General features: G+C 43.3%; 2 protein-coding genes across 2 annotated transcripts in view; one reads left to right on the top strand and one right to left on the bottom strand.

Annotated features, from left to right (window-relative positions):
- LOC311133421 (zinc finger E-box-binding homeobox 2-like) overlaps positions 1–15569 on the top strand; it is a gene marked incomplete at both ends in the record, with an annotated part of 50635 nt that extends 35066 nt beyond the window's left edge. The window contains 9 exons of the mRNA XM_084166914.1: positions 2445–2675; positions 3163–3377; positions 3636–3744; positions 5609–5749; positions 5888–7038; positions 7249–7479; positions 7783–7966; positions 8301–8678; positions 15517–15569. Of these exons, the coding sequence (XP_084023040.1) occupies positions 2445–2675; positions 3163–3377; positions 3636–3744; positions 5609–5749; positions 5888–7038; positions 7249–7479; positions 7783–7966; positions 8301–8678; positions 15517–15569 (2693 nt within the window). The remainder of the gene's footprint in view (positions 1–2444; positions 2676–3162; positions 3378–3635; positions 3745–5608; positions 5750–5887; positions 7039–7248; positions 7480–7782; positions 7967–8300; positions 8679–15516) is intronic.
- Positions 15570–19081: 3512 nt separating this feature from the next.
- LOC311133420 (rho GTPase-activating protein 9-like) overlaps positions 19082–19397 on the bottom strand; it is a gene marked incomplete at both ends in the record, with an annotated part of 31469 nt that continues 31153 nt past the window's right edge. The window contains one exon of the mRNA XM_084166913.1: positions 19082–19392. Coding sequence (XP_084023039.1) covers positions 19082–19392 — 311 coding nt within the window. The remainder of the gene's footprint in view (positions 19393–19397) is intronic.

Raw genomic sequence — 19397 nt, 5'->3', positions numbered from 1 at the left:
TGCTAAGAGATTTGAAATTGAGCTCAGGTGCATCCTGTTTCCATTGATAATCCTTGAGATGTTTCTACAACTTGATTGGAGTCCACCTGTGGTAAATTCAATTGATTGGACATTATTAGGAAAGGCACACACCTGTCTATATAAGGCCCCACAATTGACAGTGCATGTCAGAGCAAAAACCAAGCCATGAAGTCGAAGGAATTGTCAGTGGAGCTCCGAGACAGGATTGTGTCGAGGCACAGATCTGGGGAAGGGTACCAAAAAATGTCTGCAGCATTGAAGGTCCCTAAGAACACAGTGGCCTCCATCATTCTTAAATGGAAGAAGTTTGGAACCACCAAGACTCTTCCTAGAGCTGGCCACCCAGCCAAACTGAGCAATCGGGGGAGAAGGGCCTTGTTCAGGGAGGTGACCAAGAACCCTATGGTCACTCTGACAGAGCTCCAGAGTTCCTCTGTGGAGATGGGAGAACCTTCCAGAAGGACAACCATCTCTGCAGCACTCCACCAATCAGCCTTTATGGTAGACTGGACAGACGGAAGCCACACCTCAGTAAAAGGCACATGACAGCCCGCTTGGAGTTTGCCAAAAGGCACCTAAAGTCTCTCAGACCATGAGAAACAAGATTCTCTGGTCTGATGAAACCAAGATTGAACTCTATGGCCTGAATGCCAAGCGTCACGTCTGGAGGAAACCTGGCACCATCCCTACGGTGAAGCATGGTGGTGGCAGCATCATGCTGTGGGGATGTTTTTCAGAGGCAGGGACTAGGAGACTAGTCAGGATCGAGGGAAATATGAATGGAGCAAAGTACAGAGAGATCCTTGATTAAAACCTGCTCCAGAGCACTGAGGACCTCAGACGGAGGCGAAGGTTCACCTTCCAACAGGACAACGACCCTAAGCACACAGCCAAGACAACGCAGGAGTGGCCTCGGGACAAGTCTCTGAATGTCCTTGAGTGGCCCAGCCAGAGCCCGGACTTGAATCCGATCAAACATCTCTGGAGAGACCTGGAAATAGCTGTGCAGCAACGCTCCCCATCCAACCTGACAGAGCTTGAGAGGATCTGCAGAGAAGAATGGGAGAAACTCCCCAAATGCAGGTGTGCCAAGCTTGTAGCGTCATACCCAAGAAGACTCAAGGCTGTAATCGTTGCCAAAGGTGCTTCAACAATGTACTGAGTAAAGGGTCTGAATACTTATGTAAATGTGATATTTCAGTTTTTATTTGTTAATACATTTCCAAACATTTCTAAAAACCAGTTTTTGCTTAGTCATTATGGGGTACTGTGTGTAGATTGATGGGGGGGGGGGGACTATTTAATTCATTTCAGAATAAGGCTGTAACGTAACAAAATGTGGAAAAAGTAAAAGGGTCTGTGTACTTTCCGAATGGACTGTATAAGTTATTGAGTGACATGGTCTTTGAATATGCTGCAGCATAACAAAAGAGTCATCCCACCACAATGTCACAATATTTCCATGCATCAAAGAGGTGACATTAACCGTACCGAAATCAGAATGGAGCAGAATCTGAGAAGCTTTCCCTTTCATTTAGCTCAGACACACACACACACACACACACACACACACTTTTCTATCACAATCAGAGTGCTCTCCCTCTCTCCTCTCTCACCTCATGTGATTTGGCTGTGCCTGATGAATGCAAAGCCCAGTTTTTACAACACTCAACCACACAGGCGCTTCCCTCACCACATGAAGAACAGATCGAAATATGCCAACATCTGCAAACATTTGAAAAATCTGTCACAGGCAGGCAGCTCAGTGCAGAGCAGAGCACTCTGATTGTGATAGAAAGCAGAGCGCCCTCTCGTCTGTCTTCTTCTCTTTACATTAATAATATAATAATAATAATAATATGCCATTTAGCAGACACTTTTATCCAAAGCGACTTACAGTCATGTGCGCATACATTTTTACGTGCGCATACATTTTTACATTACATTACATCTGTGGGTTTCTCTGCCTGTTATTGCACTCAATGGGAAAAGCTTCTGGGCTATCCCTGCTGATGCCCAGAGCAGACAAGTTCTCGCTTTCATAGTTGTTCATAAAATTCAAAACACAGTGTAACTATGTATTTTATCTAAGAGGGTTAAACAATGGTGAAATATTCTCTATGTAGTGCACTACGTTAGACCAGAGTAGTGCACTTCATAGAAAATAGTGTCATTGTGAATGTGCCCTCTCTCTCTCTCTGTTCCATTTTGTGCACTAGATATGGAACCAGACCAGTTGACTATTAATGAAATGCACTACACATAAAATACTGTCATTTGGGATTTGCTCACAGTCTCTGTTCATATCATATCATTACACATATCATATTTAAGCAATAGGGCATGAGAGTCTATGGTTTATTTTTTGGTTATTCTTAGGCACGGCACACGTCTTTATCCCCTATCGCTCTTTTTCCCAGCAGGTCAGAGGTCAGACAGTCAGGCCCTGGAGGACATGGCCCACTATGACTTCCTGGTGCAGCTGAGAAAGGCATCCTCCCACCAACCTGCCTCCCACCACTACCACCAGCCCCACCAGGCCCCTAATGGCAGCGCTACAGCCCCAGCCATGTATCACCCTGGCAGCCTGAACCTCCACGATGACCCCCTTCCCATCTGGTCTCCTGGGGCGCAGCACTCACCTGAGAGACCAGGTACTGTAGGCTGCTCTCTGTGTCCTTTCACACAAACACACTGCATGTCTCTATCTACTGCATGCTAATAAGGCTAGTTTTCCAGGTAGACTACTGTCTGTCTGCTTTCACACAAACACACTGCATGTCTCTATCTACTGCATGCTAATAAGGCTAGTTTTCCAGGTAGACTACTGTCTGTCTGCTTTCACACAAACACACTGCACATCTCTATCTACTGCATGCTAATAAGGCTAGTTTTCCAGGTAGACTACTGTCTGTCTGCTTTCACACAAACACCTTTCTCGTAATCTCTGCTTATACGGCCTGTAAGGCTTTCTACAAGATTCATAGAGCTACTTTTTTCAGAATTGCAGGGGGGGAAAATATGAAGCCTTTCTTTAGAGACCTATAGATATACGTTTGTAGATATAGGTTGAGGACTGGACATTGTATCTTCGTGATGGTTTAGTTCACCCTCTTTCTCTCTGGTGTGTGTGTACCCTAGATGGCGTCCCTCTGAGTCCTGATGCTATGAGGAACCTTCAGGCGTGTCCTTTCTGCCAGCGCACCTACCACCGCGGTGCGTCTCTACGCGAGCACATCAAGTTCTGCCACGAGCGGGACGGGGGGCACATGGTGTGCCCGGTCTGTGGGTACACTGCCCACTATAGGGCACAGATAGAACGACACATGGCACTGCACAGTCAGGAAGAGGATAAGGTGAGAGACTGGGAGAAATATAAAGTCATTCTTTTGGAGTCCATCTACTACAAGGTGGCACTCTTTTTAATGGTATTTTGAGCCGGATATGAACCAGCGATCTAATGACTCTGAAAATAGTGTTGTGTTAGTTCATCTAGTTTGACTGTTGAACAGGCATGATATGCAATGTCAATCTCGAGCTGATTCTCAATCTCTAGAAGGCAGGCCTACTGATTTGACTGTATGTATGATTGTGTCTCTGTGTGATTGGTGCAGCACCCTGGGTCTGACCATGGCATAGAGAGCAGGAAGTTCAAGTGTCTTCAGTGTGGAAAAGCCTTCAAGTACAAACACCATCTCAAAGAGCACCTCCGCATCCACAGTGGTAAGGAAAAGGACAATCCAAATCAATCCTGTCAAATTTACGTTGTGTCAAATAAGGTACTGTAGGAACTGTACAATCTTATATACAGTGAGGGAAAAAAGTATTTGATCCCCTGCTGATTTTGTACGTTTGCCCACTGACAAAGACATGATCAGTCTATCATTTTAATGGTAGGTTTATTTGAACAGTGAGAGACAGAATAACAACAAATAAATCCAGAAAAACGCATGTCAAAAATGTTATAAATTGATTTGCATTTAATGAGGGAAATAAGTATTTGACCCCTCTGCAAAACATGATTTAGTACTTGGTGGCAAAACCCTTGTTGGCAATCACAGAGGTCAGACATTTCTTGTAGTTGGCCACCAGGTTTGCACACATCTCAGGAGGGATTTTGTCCCACTCCTCTTTGCAGATCTTCTCCAAGTCATTAAGGTTTCGAGGCTAACGTTTGGCAACTCGAACCTTCAGCTCCATCCACAGATTTTCTATGGGATTAAGGTCTGGAGACTGGCTAGGCCACTCCAGGACCTTAATGTGCTTCTTCTTGAGCCACTCCTTTGTTGCCTTGGCCGTGTGTTTTGGGTCATTGTCATGCTGGAATACCCATCCACGACCCATTTTCAATGCCCTGGCTGAGGGAAGGAGGTTCTCACCCAAGATTTGACGGTACATGGACCCGTCCATTGTCCCTTTGATGCAGTGAAGTTGTCCTGTCCCCTTAGCAGAAAAACACCCCCAAAGCATAATATTTCCACCTCCATGTTTGATGGTGGGGATGGTGTTCTTGGGGTCATAGGCAGCATTCCTCCTCCTCCAAACACGGCAAGTTGAGTTGATGCCAAAGAGCTCGATTTTGTTCTCATCTGACCACAACACTTTCACCCAGTTTTCCTCTGAATCATTCAGATGTTAATTGGCAAACTTCAGACGGGCCTGTATATGTGCTTTCTTGAGCAGGGGGACCTTGCGGGCGCTGCAGGATTTCAGTCCTTCACGGCGTAGTGTGTTACCAATTGTTTTCTTGGTGACTATGGTCCAAGCTGCCTTGAGATCATTGACAAGATCCTCCCGTGTAGTTCTGGGCTGATTCCTCACCGTTCTCATGATCATTGCAACTCCACGAGGTGAGATCTTGCATGGAGCCCCAGGCCGAGGGAGATTGACAGTTCTTTTGTGTTTCTTCCATTTGCGAATAATCACACCAACTGTTGTCACCTTCTCACCAAGCTGCTTGGCGATGGTCTTGTAGCCCATTCCAGCCTTGTGTAGGTCTACAATCTTGTCCCTGACATCCTTGGAGAGCTCTTTGGTCTTGGCCATGGTGGAGAGTTTGGAATCTGATTGATTGATTGCTTCTGTGGACAGGTGTCTTTTATACAGGTAACAAGCTGAGATTAGGAGCACTCCCTTTAAGAGTGTGCTCCTAATCTCAGCTCGTTACCTGTATAAAAGACCCCTGGGAGCCAGAAATCATTCTGATTGAGAAGGGGTCAAATACTTATTTCCCTCATTAAAATGCTAATCAATTTATAATATTTTTGACATGCGTTTTTCTGGATTTTTTTGTTGTTATTCTGTCTCTCACTGTTCAAATAAACCTACCATTAAAATTATAGACTGATCATTTCTTTGTCAGTGGGCAAACGTACAAAATCAGCAGGGGATCAAATACTTTTTCCCTCACTGTAGATAGCGCCTTATGTGCACATAGGTGTATGATAGGAGGGCAGAAGAGCAGGATCTGCTCTATAAAGTCTTATATGTTTTTTGACAATCAAATTGTTCTATAAAGTCTATATCAAATGTTTTCTGAACTGTAGTATCTTTGATTGATATTCCATATCTGTGCTTCTTCCTTTAGGTGAGAAACCGTATGAGTGCTCCAATTGCAAGAAGCGTTTCTCTCACTCCGGCTCCTACAGCTCACACCTCAGCAGTAAGAAGTGCCTGACCGGAGGAGGAGGAGGCAGCGGAGGAGGAGGCGGCAGCGGAGGAGGAGGAGGCAGCGGAGGAGGAGAAGGCAGCGGAGGAGGAGGAGGCAGCGGAGGAGGAGGCAGCGGAGGAGGAGGAGGGGGGAGCTATAACAACGGACATGGCCACCATGGGGCTTACTACTCCTCCCCTGCGTCGCCCTCTGCAGGTAGTGGAAGGAACAGAAGTGGGATGGGCTCTCCCTACCCTCCCCACAACCAGGAGGGACGTCCTCCAATGGGGTTAGAGAGGAACCTGTACCTCACTGGAGACCATGGTACGGGTCTCCTCCGGGGCCAGGAGCTGGGCAGGGAGATGGGCCGGCGGTGGGACCCCGCGCCGGAGCGCTTTCTCCGGGCCAACGTGTTCAAGGGGACCACCCTGCTGCCGTATCTCCATGCCAGCTCTGGGGGAAAGTTTGAGAAGATGCTGCAGGAGATGCTGCACAGGGAGGAGGGGGGGTCTGTCTCAGCCAGGGAGGAGGGGAGACTGGGGGTTCACAATGGAGGGAGAGACGGGATGGCATCGCCGGAGGGTCCGTTGAAACTAAAACGCGACCGTGCTGGCTCGGGTGAGCCCCAGGGGGTAGGTGGAGGGGTAACATGTCGTTGGTGCTCCCAGCTCTTTCCCAGCCCCGCCATCTTACTCCAGCACGAGCGCTACCTCTGTAAGATTTACCGGAAGGCCATGGAGGTGTCTGAGGATCCTCAAAGAAAAAACCACCTCTCTCCCTACTACTTCTCCACCAGACCCCCTCTCCACCCACCACCACCAGATAACCACAAACCCCCAATGATGACCAACGGTTTCCCTAAAGACAAGTCTCCTCTCCAGAGACCCAGCTGGAACTCTGTCCCTCAGCAGCTGCTGGTCGCCATGCACTCCCCCCTCCAGCCCAGCCCAGACTCACTTGCCATGAGGTCCTATTGGTCCAGCCAGGAGAGTGGCGGCAGCCCTGGCCAACCAGCACCAACCAGCCCTGCTACAGACATGTCATCCCCTCCCCCATTGGGGCGAAGACGGGTCCCCTCTTCAGGGTTCGGCTCGCACCTCTGCCTGGACCTGTCCACTGCCATCCTCGACACTCCTGCAAGCCGAGTCGCCCCCCAGGGAAGGACCCACCGGTCGGGTAGCTCCGAGAATGACCAACCCCTGGATCTCTCCCTCCCCAAGCCCCAGGAGGAGAAAGCCCTAGAGGACAGCAAGCCCTGTAAAGGACACCCTCACCGGGGAGAGAAGAGAGAAAAGACCCAGAGAGACCCAGCAGAGAACCAGCACCACCGGAGGCTGAGTCTCAGTCTCAGTCCACCTCCTCACCAGGTAGAGTAGCTGCCCCATGTGCAGTAGCTAATGGGGATCCTAATAAAGTAAACCGGGTGTGTGTGCAGGAGGAGGGGGTACTATTTATGTCTGACTATGTACTGTTGTTTGTTTCCTGCTGTGTTTCTATGCAGTTTATGTATTTAATGTGTGAGCTCTGCTAAGAATTCCCTCCTTAAACGTCAATCTAATCTACTCTAATCCCACCAGCATCCTGCAGTCTACAGCGGCGCTCCTATGTTTGGGGGTTCCATCTACAGTGTCTACCCTCTGTTTAACCCCATGATGCCTGCTGGGCTAGCTGGCTCAGGGCATGAAGGGGTCCCCTCCCTGCCCCTCAGCCGTCCAGCTAGCAACCAGGGATTCCTCTCACCCATGACCTACGTGATGGAGTCAGACACAGACGCTGTGCTGAAGAGGATCCACCAGGAGAGATTAATGGTAAAATTAATGTTTTTTCTTAGATGGGCTGACAAATACTGTACATGTTACTTCCAACAGTGTAACTGTATTTCATGTTACCGCCAAGCGTAGATATTCCAAACAATGGATTTCACATTGATCTTGTCATGAAAAAAATGGCGTAACCTGGTTAATAGAGACCAGTTGGTTGATCTCTTCTCAGTCAGAACCAGTTTACAATTTGAAAATAACATCCTCAAGATGTCATGTGCCAAAAGTTTGCCAAACATTTGCCCGTTGGGGAGAGACCTCTTGGACTATAAATCTGTGTGTGTCCTGCAGGGTGAGGTGATGGGCCGTGGGGATCTGGACTACCTCTCTCTGATGGAGGAGGGAGGAGAGGGCGAGGGGGGACCAGGGAGGAAGAGACTAAAGAAGACAGACGAAGGCCTGTACGCTTGTGACATCTGTGACAAAACCTTCCAGAAGAGCAGCTCTCTGCTCCGACACAAGTACGAGCACACAGGTACGTACAGAGTCTACTGTAACTATCTTACTCACTTGTTTAAATGTATTTTGAAGCATATGATTTATATTGCTAGAGCATGTTTCTGTTGTATTGCTAAAGTGAGCAAAAGTGTTCCATGATCAGGCAGATGTTATCCGAAACAGAAAAAGGAACTGAACTACATACACATAAAGGTTCTTTAACAATTGCAAAAAAAGAAAGGTAGATCAAGAAATTGCCACAGTTACACATCTGGCTCTGTTCTGTTGTATTGCCACAGTTACACATCTGGCTCTGTTCTGTTGTATTGCCACAGTTACACATCTGGCTCTGTTCTGTTGTATTGCCACAGGTAAGCGTCCTCACGAGTGCAAGATCTGCAAGAAGGCCTTCAAGCACAAGCACCATCTAATTGAACACAGCCGCCTGCACTCTGGAGAGAAGCCCTACCAGTGTGACAAGTGTGGCAAGCGCTTCTCCCACTCCGGCTCCTACTCCCAACACATGAACCATCGGTATGCCTACTGCAGCCTGCACCAGGATCCGGAGGAGGGTGAGGAGCTTTCTCTTACCACAGGAGGGTCCACCGATCTGGGCCACATGGCCGGGGACACCCCCCTTTCCATGGAGGACACCCCAACATTTTTTAGTGACTCCAGTCTAGACGGGGGGATAGGAGGGAGAGTAGATGAAGAAGAGGAGGACGAGACAGACGAGACTAAAGGCGGAAGTATGAAGGAGGCATGTAGTTTGTCAAGGTCAAGGTCTGGTGAGGGGTCCCCTGTGGGGAGGGACAGAGAGAGAGAACAGAGGGAGAGAGACAGAGAGCAGGTTGGCAGACACAATGACGAGAGAGAGAGTGCTGGTCTAGGGACTCACAGACTAGAGACCAACCATCACTGGGACAAAGACTCATTGGAACAAAATGGAGACCAGAACACAGACACATACAAGCTGAGCCCGGAAGCTCCAGTGTCACAATGACAACAGTGGACAAGTGTGCCAAAACAATGCATCCAGCTACATGTACAAATAATGATTAAGAGCTGTGTGAAAATATATTTTAAAAATGCACTGTTCAAAATAAAGCAAAACTTAAACTATACAGGTACAGTAAGTGACTTCCAATGCAAAGCCATATGAACACAACCAAAATAAGGACCACATAAACAGATAGCATAACATAAAGTGCACAGTAAGAGCCATGGGTATGATATTCACGCTGGTCAGTATGTGAGAATCCACAATATTGACCACTACATATCTGTCACCACAGCTACCAGTTGACCACTTACGACTGGTTTAAGGTAAAGGTAAAGGAGTATGCACTGCAAGGTGATGTTGTTCGTGTTGTTCTGTAGGAAGCAGTGTTGTTCAATGTGTTTCCAGTTGCCTTATCAGTATAATACATTATTTTTTATTTGCCAATACATGTATTCACTTTTGAAGGTTTTTATATTAGATTTTACATCATCTTCTCCAAAGACTAAGATGTCTCTCTGTGTCAAACAATTGACCTCTGTGTTTTAAAAAGAATAAGCAATAAATAATAACTATTATTCAAATTAGAATAAAGGATTAAAGATGTATTATTTTTGCCAACGCCACAAATTGGTTTAGGATATATCCATTATGACTGTGGTCAGCCCCGCATTAATTATGGACATTAGTATGCAGATAGATTAGTGCCAAATTATGTAAATTAGTTATATTGGCACTAATATACTGTATCTCCATACAAATACAGATTTACCATTGGGTTTCCATGGTGACTACTGAATGGCTAATACAGTAACTAAAAGATCAACAGGGAAGCCGGTCACTGACTTTTACACTGAGACATTAGGAAGTTGAATGTTGAATGAAAGCCACCCTAAGCCTTGTAAAGTGAATCGACGTCTCTATGCCTTACAGTATCTCTACACACAAGGGGAAAACGAGAGTGTATATATATCAAAAAGAAAATTGTTTTATTTTGTTTTCTTTGAAGAAGGAGCAAATAAATGAAACGTGTACTGCCTCACAAAATGCTCCATATCTCTTAACAGACATGGAGTGGAGTTGCCTTGTCTCTATTAGCAAAACGCAAATACATTGTCTCGCTGTATGAAATATAAGTGCAGTACTATGCTTTTACCACAGTGTAGGTCGTACTAAAGTTGCACTCGAATACATTAGCACCCTTGCATGATTCACTATTTCTTCTGAAATTGAAAAAACGTTTAATGTTCACACATTTATTTGTTTGGTTAACAACTGCACAGGACCAAGATTGTTTTTAAAGGTCCAATGCAACAGTTTTTATCTCAATATCAAATAATTTCTGGGTAACAATTAAGTACCTTACTGTGATTGTTTTACATTTTCAATAAAAAAAATAGATTCTTAGCAAAAAGCAATTTCTTAAGCAAGAATTTTGCTAGGACAGTCTGGGAGTGGGGAGGGGAAAACTGAAAACTAGCAGTTATTGGCAAAAAGGTTTGGAACTCTCTTTCTTATTGGTCTATTAACTAATTTACCGCGTGGTGATGTCACCAGGCAGGCCAAAACTCCATCCCACCGAAACAGACAGAAATTTCAGGTGATATTTTCAAACAGCTCTTACACTAAAAGGGCCTTATCATAATTTTCACAATATTATTCCAACCTCATAGTGTGGAAATATATATAAAACACAGGACAATCACGTTTTTGACTGCACTGGGCCTTTAATCAAAACTGAATTGAGATTTTTCACTTCAAATGGCCTGGACTAAATTATTCAGAATTCTAATTAATTTGGTTGGAGGCAGGTGATTCTCGTTTATTGTGTAATTGATCGAACCTGTGGTAAGTAGCAAGTGGCAACAGGGTAAAAATAGCCATTTAACCAGTTTTGAAAAGCATTCTGATCCATTGCGCTCCATTGTAAAGTGCAAGGGTGCCATTAGCACAACTGTATATGCCACCACAATGAAAGCAGTGCTGGTTTAACCATAGAAATCGAATTACTAGAACTGGACATTCCCATTCTTTCAGTCTCTATTTCTATGGGTGTGTCCACAGCGACAGTCAAGCAAGGTCTCAGAACAGTTCTATAACATTTATCATCTTCATACTTCCTCTATTTGACTGTGGTGTAGTCCATGTGAAAACTGCCTCGGATATACAGTATTCAGCCACTGTGAGGCATCTGTAACTTCTCTGCTACGGTGGATAAGACTGAGTTACAGAGAGCTGAGACGTGACCAAGCCAACGTCTCCAGTACATACTGGACTACTGTACCTGTGTGGTAGTCTGGCTAACATCTAATGCGAAGTCTTCCTGACTTCAGAGTCTGGAAAGGCTGTTTTGATGTTGTCAGCACGATGCGTTGATAATGAAGGGGGCTGTGCTTTTACTGATTGGTTCTCCTCCGTGTCTTTCTCACTCAAACACCCACATGCACAGCCCCCGAGCCCACCCTCTTCCATTACAACTGTTAAAATTTTTAAAATCCAAACAATGAGGTCTCAACTCCCCAGGAAAAAAAACTAACATTTGAGAGAACCAATTAATTCGTCCACTCAATTTTTGAGCAAATATTGCATTTATAACGGCCTCCTGTCCAGACCAGTGTATCACACAGGGCCGTCATTCCCTAGCTCAAGACCAAACATTTAAAAATTTACTAAAATCATTCCAATCCCGATTAATATGCAACAGCTATTTATTGTTTAGATGCTGGCTTTAGGACCATGTGGAGCATCGCTTGGAGAGCAACTGCCAGCCTGCGCCCTTTTCTCCCACTTTTAGAAAGCAGAGAGCAGAGACAGTGGCAGTTTGCTTTGCCAGTCAGCCGTTTAGGCAGTGCGCCGATTCCTTTGAATTTGATGTCGGCATTTGAACTCGGCCTTATAAACCTTTTTGTAATCTGATAGCCATGGGTGAATTGAATTGGGAATTGGGAGGTGAAGGAGCCTTCCTTTTTGGTGACCTTTCGAAACCAAAAGCTATTTTATTGCTATTACAATATAGGCTGTGATAGCTGTAGCCTAATTGATATTTTCATTCATTTGCCCAGTAGGCTAGTACAATTTTGGTTTCAGGTATTGGTATGAAAATAAACACAACTGAACAACTTGCTATTTAGAGCATTTCCCAAAAATATGTCCTGTTTTTGGCTTCAAATACATTAACAATTGTAGGCTATAACACATGCAGTGACAGAATGATAAATGAGATAATGCAAATCATAATGATTTAGTTGGGCTAACTTTTTTAACTTCTTCCTGTAGGCCTACTTCATCATCATTCTCTGGCTGCATCCCTCATCCCTACCTGTAGCCTACCTGCTTCTGGTATAATGCATTTACACCTCTCACTCTATCAGTCTTGCTTGTCCAATCTCCTCAATTAAAATGAGATATACTTACAGGTCAATCTTGATGGCAAAACGTCATAAAATATTGCTACGTTATTTAGCTATAGTATGGATGTAGTTTTTATTTTTTATATTTTTTATATATAATAATCACCCAGATAGTGCAACTAATATCAGACAGACAAGCTGGTTCGCTCCAGCCATTACCACGAGCCCGTCCTCCCCAATTAAGGTGCCACCAATCTCCTGTGGTTGCGATCAATATTCTCGGAGCCGCCTTGTTGATACAACATGTTTAAATATTCTCTGAGCCGCTTTGTTCGTTGATATAACTCTTCAATATTCGCAGAATGTTTCCCTTCCCTGCCGAATAATGCAAATTAAACAATGAACTGGGCGCACACATGAGGAACATCTCTGAATGCAGCGCAATGAGACAATGTTGGTGCGAAGCACACGAGACAATGACACTGTCATGGGACAGTGTAGGCCTATGCGTCGTTCCACAGGGGTGGCTTCATATAACCTTACATAAGACAAATGTTACCTAAGGCAAAAACAAAAGGAGGGTGGTTGGTCAGGGTTGATTGGTCGACGTTGAGAGTACGAATCTCAACACAGATAACGCGAATGTCTAGGAACCCAAAGGTTGCGAGTTCGAATCTCATCATGGACAATTTTAGCATTTTACCTAATTATAAACTTTTCAACTACTTGTTTTTAGCTACTTTGCAACTATTTAGCATGTTAGCTAACTCTTCCCCTAACCCTAACCATAACCATTTTAGCTAACCCTTCACCTAACCCTAACCTTAACCATTTAACCTAACTCCTAAACTTAACCTTAACCCTAACACCTAACCCTAACCCATAGCCTAGCTAACATTAGAGAGCTAATTAATGTTAGCCACCTAGCCACTTAGCTAGAATTCATAACATATAATTTGTTTGAAAATTCGTAACATATTGTACATTTAGCAAATTCGTAACATATAATACCAATTATAATTCGTAACATATCATACAAAATGGTTGATGGACATCCACAAATTAATACATACCATACAAAACGTAACATATCATACTAAAACGAGAGTCTCGATTTACTTACAGAAGATTTCGAAATGCTCTGAGAACAGGTTGAACCTTTAGCAGGGGGTCAGCAACCTTTTTCATGTGGAGTGCCAATTTACAATTGATCCTTCCATTTCTAAAGATCTGCGTGCCAGTTATGATTTTCATATATGTATTGTAGGCTACCTAACTGTGCCCAAAAAATGTCTAACTGCCCACAAACTGGAAGAGATGGAAACCTGCACACTGTCGATACAAAATAAGAAATCAAAAACTGAGGCTTGAATGCAAAATAAAGATGTTAATTAAAACATCATGGTTCCCAAAAAACTGCACACAAACGAAATCATTCTAGAGCTGGCTCCTAGACAGAGGGGTGTCCATTCAGCACCACGCCATGAAGCTCCACTGTGCCTACCTGTACGGAGGCGCTGTCCGTTCAGCAGTGCTGAATCACAGGCGCGGCCTTAGCAACATTTAAAAAGGCATGTGTAGATTTTCCTTTTGTATTTCGTGACTTTCGTAATTCTTTGGTCGAGTTTGTTTGTCTTCATGCATCCTTGTTGATTCTAGGCCTAAGTAAGTCATTTGATGTAGGCTATGCCTTTTATTTCAATGTAGGATTTATCTGGCATTGTTTTCTGCACCGGTTACTTTCACATTGATGTTGGCATTTTTTTTGTCGGCCTTGTTGTGACTTAATAGCGTGTATTATGCATCTACTTCACGTTCACTGTATTCGCTGTTCTACAAGTAAATGATTCAATTTATGGGTGAGTAGTGGTTGACATTTTTTCTTTTCTTCAAATAGCATTTTAGAGTTTTTCAATTGTGTAGAAATGTAATAAATGAGCTTCAACCTTCTAAAAAAAAAAATAACATAGGTTTAGCTGAACTGACACCACTGGTGTCACAGCTCTTCCTGCACTGTGTCAAATGAATAATGTCAGCCAGACTACCTGTGTGGAGCCATAATAGTGCCAACAGAAATTACTTTTAAATTCAATCATTTTGAATTTGTATTCAGAAAGTGAATTTGAATTCAATAGTTCTGAATTTGTGTTGCACAAATTGAATATGCCTGACACATATTCTATCAGTATGAATTGAAAGCCCATCATGGGCTTGTCAATATTTTGTAACAGAAAGTGTAGTCATACATCCAGTCAACCAAGTTCAAAATGTTCTGATTTTGTAGCATTGAACTGCAAGCCTACAACTGCCTCACGCCACTAGCTTTTGTTAATTTTTTTGGACAAAGTAATTGTCTTTTTTTGAACAAAGAAGGCAAATATTATTTTTGAACTCTGAATTTATATCTGCACAAACATACTTTTATCAGGCTGTATTTTCTATCAACTCAGCTATGCCTTTTGTATTGAATTACATTTAGTATTGTTTTTTAACCTGTGGATATATTTGTAATAAAAATGTACATATTGCTTTACCCTTTCATTAATTATTTCACAAACTGCGTCACTGGATAGGACCACACATTATCAGCTTCAGGGATAAACCAATCACAATGTTCACAGTAGGCCTATGAGGTTTTGGTAAAATATCTCAGGTCCCTCTTACGGTATATGGTACCCTCACCACCTCAATTCTCTGCTCAGGGGGACTACGTGTACAGAATTTGCATGATGATTCAGAGATAGTGGAGATGTTTTACTCTAAAACATGTGGCAGAATATTAGGGATCAATAAAAGAAAGCCATCAAAATATAGGCCTAATAATATCTCCGTTTCCGCATCAATTGGTAGATTAAAAAATGATCTGATTTTGTAGCTGATTTAGGATTAGGAATGTATTTAGGAATCTACCTACTTGGAGAGCCTTTACGCAGAAAATATATTGGTAAATCAAAAATACAGTGGTTTGATTAATCCTGAAAGTTGTCATTCAGTTCTTCATTCAATTAAGTATTGGAAAGGGAGAAAACAATAAAAGTTGACCAATAGTCCTATAAATGTACCCTAATCCTCACTGATCATGTAACTGATATGACAATGGTCCAGTCGTCGTAAACCATGCTCCAGGTTTAAACTGCCAGGCTTGGTCTGTATTCCAAGATGGTTCCGTGAAGTGGGCTACATGTCCCAAATTACTGAACAACATCTTATAAGTTAAATATTATCCACTGTTGCTAGCGATCCTGAGGATCAACCACACCGACGTGACAGAGGAAAGAAAGGGAAACTAACAATGTATGGAATGATGCCAAATGTAGCCTACAAACTGAAGGGAAATAACACAAAAGTGACAGTAAAAAATGTGTGGGTATTACTGATGGTGGCTAACAATAGTGGATAATACAGTACGTAACATGATTATTCTTTTTTTAAACAGAGAAAAGTCCGGCCTGAAATTAAAACATTCTACAGCGCACTGTCACTATGCCCAGATTTGGCTTGTAATCTCAATTGGCTTGCGTCTCCAAGATTAATTGGCTTGCGTTTCCAAGGCCATTCAATTAAAATTCTGCATTACGGCACTGTCACGTGTACTCCTGCTTCGGCGCTCGACGTCGCCGGTCTACTAACTACCGGTCCTGGCAACCCATCATTATGAACACCTGAGGCCCATTATTAGACACACCTGGACTTCTTCACTACCCTGATTACTCCCCCTTTACTTAGCCCTCAGTTGTCATCAGTCCTTAGGTGTTATTGGTTCTCCATCACGTTCAGTACGCATCCCATGTTTGTTATTTTGTATCTGTTCCGTATTAAACTCACCTTCTACACCTGCTTTCTGACTCCCAGCGTATACGTTAAAGGCACAGCATTTCATATACTTCACTGTGGGAAAGGGGCACACAATGATGAGTGAGAAAGTTACAGATGCACAAATATCATACCATCCAAAATGCTAACCTCCCCTGTTATTGGAATGGTGAGAGGTTAGCATGTCTTGGGGGTATGATATTTGTGCATCTGTAAGTTTCTCACTCATCATTATTCACAATTCATTCAGGACTATCTGTAATCACGGTAGCATCCACATTAATGTAGAAGTGTTTAGAAACATATTCTATTCTTATTTACAATAAAAGTGACTCCAAAATGACACAATACATTATTTACCATTAATTTCTATTGGGCACAAAATAATCTGAAATAACCAAAACAACAGCAAATGCATCCAACAAGTTTGTAGGTAGAGTCACAAGCTTGATATAATCATTGGGCGCTAGGAATATGGGACCAAATATTAAACTTTTGGCTACTTTAATACACATAAGTGAATTTGTCCCAATACTTTTGGTCCCCTACAATGGGGGGACTATGTACAAAAAGTACTGTAATTTCTAAACAGTTCACCCGATATCGATGACAATACCCTAAAATTAAAGCTGACAGTCTGCACTTTAACCTCATAGTCATTATATCATTTCAAATCCGAAGTGCTGGAGTACAGAGCTAAAACAAACAAAAAATGTGTCAATGTACCAACACTTTTGGAGCTCACTGTATAATACAGTGAATATATGAACTCTCATTTTAGGAATAAAACACAAACTTGATAAATTCTAGAAAGAGGTTTTCAAACAATATGTAAATATTATACAACACTAACTTTGGGTTGAGTGTAGAAGTCAGATATTAGAGGCAGGCAGGCCTAATAATCTAAGCAAAGTTATAAAGTAATCTATATGCCTACATAACCTACATAACCTATACGTTGCCCAACTCCAAAATGGTTGTGGTCCTCAATGCAATTGTGACAAAGGTCACATTTCATTTGGATAGTCCGGATTGTCCATCTGTAGATGCTCTACAGATGGTCAAACTATCAACAAACTATCTATTGATAAGCAACTGCTTGCTAAGGTTAAGGTTAGGGTTAGGGTTATGTTTAGAATACGGGTTAGGGTAAGGGTTAAGGTTAGGGCTAGGGTTATGGTAAGGGTTAAGTTTGGGGTTAGAAAAAGGGTTAAGGGCTAGGGTTAGGGTTAGTAGATAGTTGAAATGTTACTGTCTGTAGATAGTATGTAGAGCATCTACAGATGGACTATCCAAAAAATAGAACAAGCACTGAAACGGAATGGGGCAACTGTGTCAACAGAAAAGGATTGGAATACACAACATTTTCTTCCCATTATCAAAAGTTATAATGACCCTACTTCAGTCAAATCTTCTCTGGTGACAAAAAACTATTTCCCCCTTCCCCTTTCTCTCTCCCATGAGACTTGCAATAATAAGAAAATAAAAATGAATATATCATATAAAACATCCAAATCAAACGCACACTCTTTTCTTTTCCTTTTCTTCTATTCCTTCTTGTTATTGTTTGTCTTCTCCTGCCAAACCAGTCAATATAAAAGTACCAAACCCGCAGAGGGAGTTTGTTTGAGGAAAATCCACTTATTTTTTTTACATATGCATTTCTAGTTCCTCTTTTGTTCAGTTTATTAAAAGCAGTGTTTCCAACAATCACAGGGGAGCTGTCTACCCTGGCTGTCTCTACAGAGGCGTACATACCTCCACAGTTCCAGTATCTCTCATGCTAACACAACCCATTGCTCCTCAACAGACCTGGGTCAGTTCAAATACTATTTTAAATCATTTTAAATACTTCAGCATTTGCATTAGCCTGCCTGGAGTGCCAGGTGGGCAGGGTTTGCACTTTTTGAACTATTCTATGGTCCATTAAACCAGGAAAGCTCAATCAAGCACAGATAAAGTATTTGAAATAATTTCAAATAGTATTTGAACGCAGGCCTGCTGTTCGACAACAGACAACCCAAAACCATGACTTGACTGATTAATGAGCTGAAGTAGTATCACATAGCACTCAAGTCATTTACTCCACGTTTTTTATTGAAGGAAATAATACAACAAAGTTATGTTTTATGTTGTTTAACTGTCTACTTCACAGCAGTTCTTACTTTAAGTTTGCTTTATCGCCAGTTCATCTGTTTTCATCTGGTAGGGACACTCCAAAGTGAAAGTTGATGGTAAAATATTACACTTACGTGCAAACTTTCACAAAATAAATCAGTACGTTTTAATGAAAATTGAAATACACATGAAATATTATATATAACAGCAGGGAGATTCAAAGGTCTACACATACTTTTCAGTAAAGGTAGGTACATAATATAAGTATTTCAGTCCTATTGCTTTGCCATTATAACAAAACCAAAGTCCTTTGAAGTTTGAAGTCCGGATGCATTCTCCAGCCACGACACAGGTTCGACACAAGTCTAGTACGACAAGGATAGAATTTGAAAACTTTGCATTCACTTTATTGTAGACCGTTTATAGACAGTGGCACATAGAGTCAACAGCTTTGTTGCTGTTGCTTGTTTGGCAGAGTTAGCTGGTGCTCCCACTACACTACTAACGGAGCTGTGGAGACATATCATCCATATTGGCTTTTCCTCCTGTTCCTACCTCTACCCATGCTTTTCTCCTTACCGTGGGGTGAGGTGAACTAGGCTGGTGAATTAGGTTGTTACTACAGGGGCTAAGGAGACATCATGAGGAGATGCTGGTGTGGTTTCACAGTGTACTGGTTCTGTTGGTTCTACTGGTTTTGGTCTCTGTGTTTGGTTCAGGCTGGGTTTGGGTGGGTTCAATGCAAGGTGTTACAGGTTACCATAGGGGTTGTGTCCCAAGATGGTTCAGTCACTGAGTTGGGTTCAGAATGGTTGGACTTAGGGCTGGTCGGGCCTGGGGCTCAGACTGGTTGGGATGAGGGCTGGATGGGCTAGGAGGCTGGTTTGGCTCTAGACTGGGTCCTTGGGGCTGGGTGGGTTCGGTGCTCTGGGCTGACTGTGTCCTTGGAGCTGGGTGGGTTCGGTGCTCTGGGCTGACTGGGTCCTTGGAGCTGGGTGGGTTCGGTGCTCTGGGCTGACTGGGTCCTTGGAGCTGGGTGGGTTCGGTGCTCTGGGCTGACTGGGTCCTTGGAGCTGGGTGGGTTCGGTGCTCTGGGCTGACTGGGTCCTTGGGGCTGGGTGGGTTCGTTGCTCTGGGCTGACTGGGTCCTTGGAGCTGGGTTGGTTCGGTGCTCCGGGCTGACTGGG

This window comes from Coregonus lavaretus, assembly GCF_964263955.1.
Source record: "Coregonus lavaretus genome assembly, chromosome: 8".
Classification (NCBI taxonomy): domain Eukaryota; kingdom Metazoa; phylum Chordata; class Actinopteri; order Salmoniformes; family Salmonidae; genus Coregonus; species Coregonus lavaretus.
The sequence above is the reverse complement of the archived record's forward strand: the minus strand, read 5'-3'. Positions and strand labels throughout refer to the sequence as shown.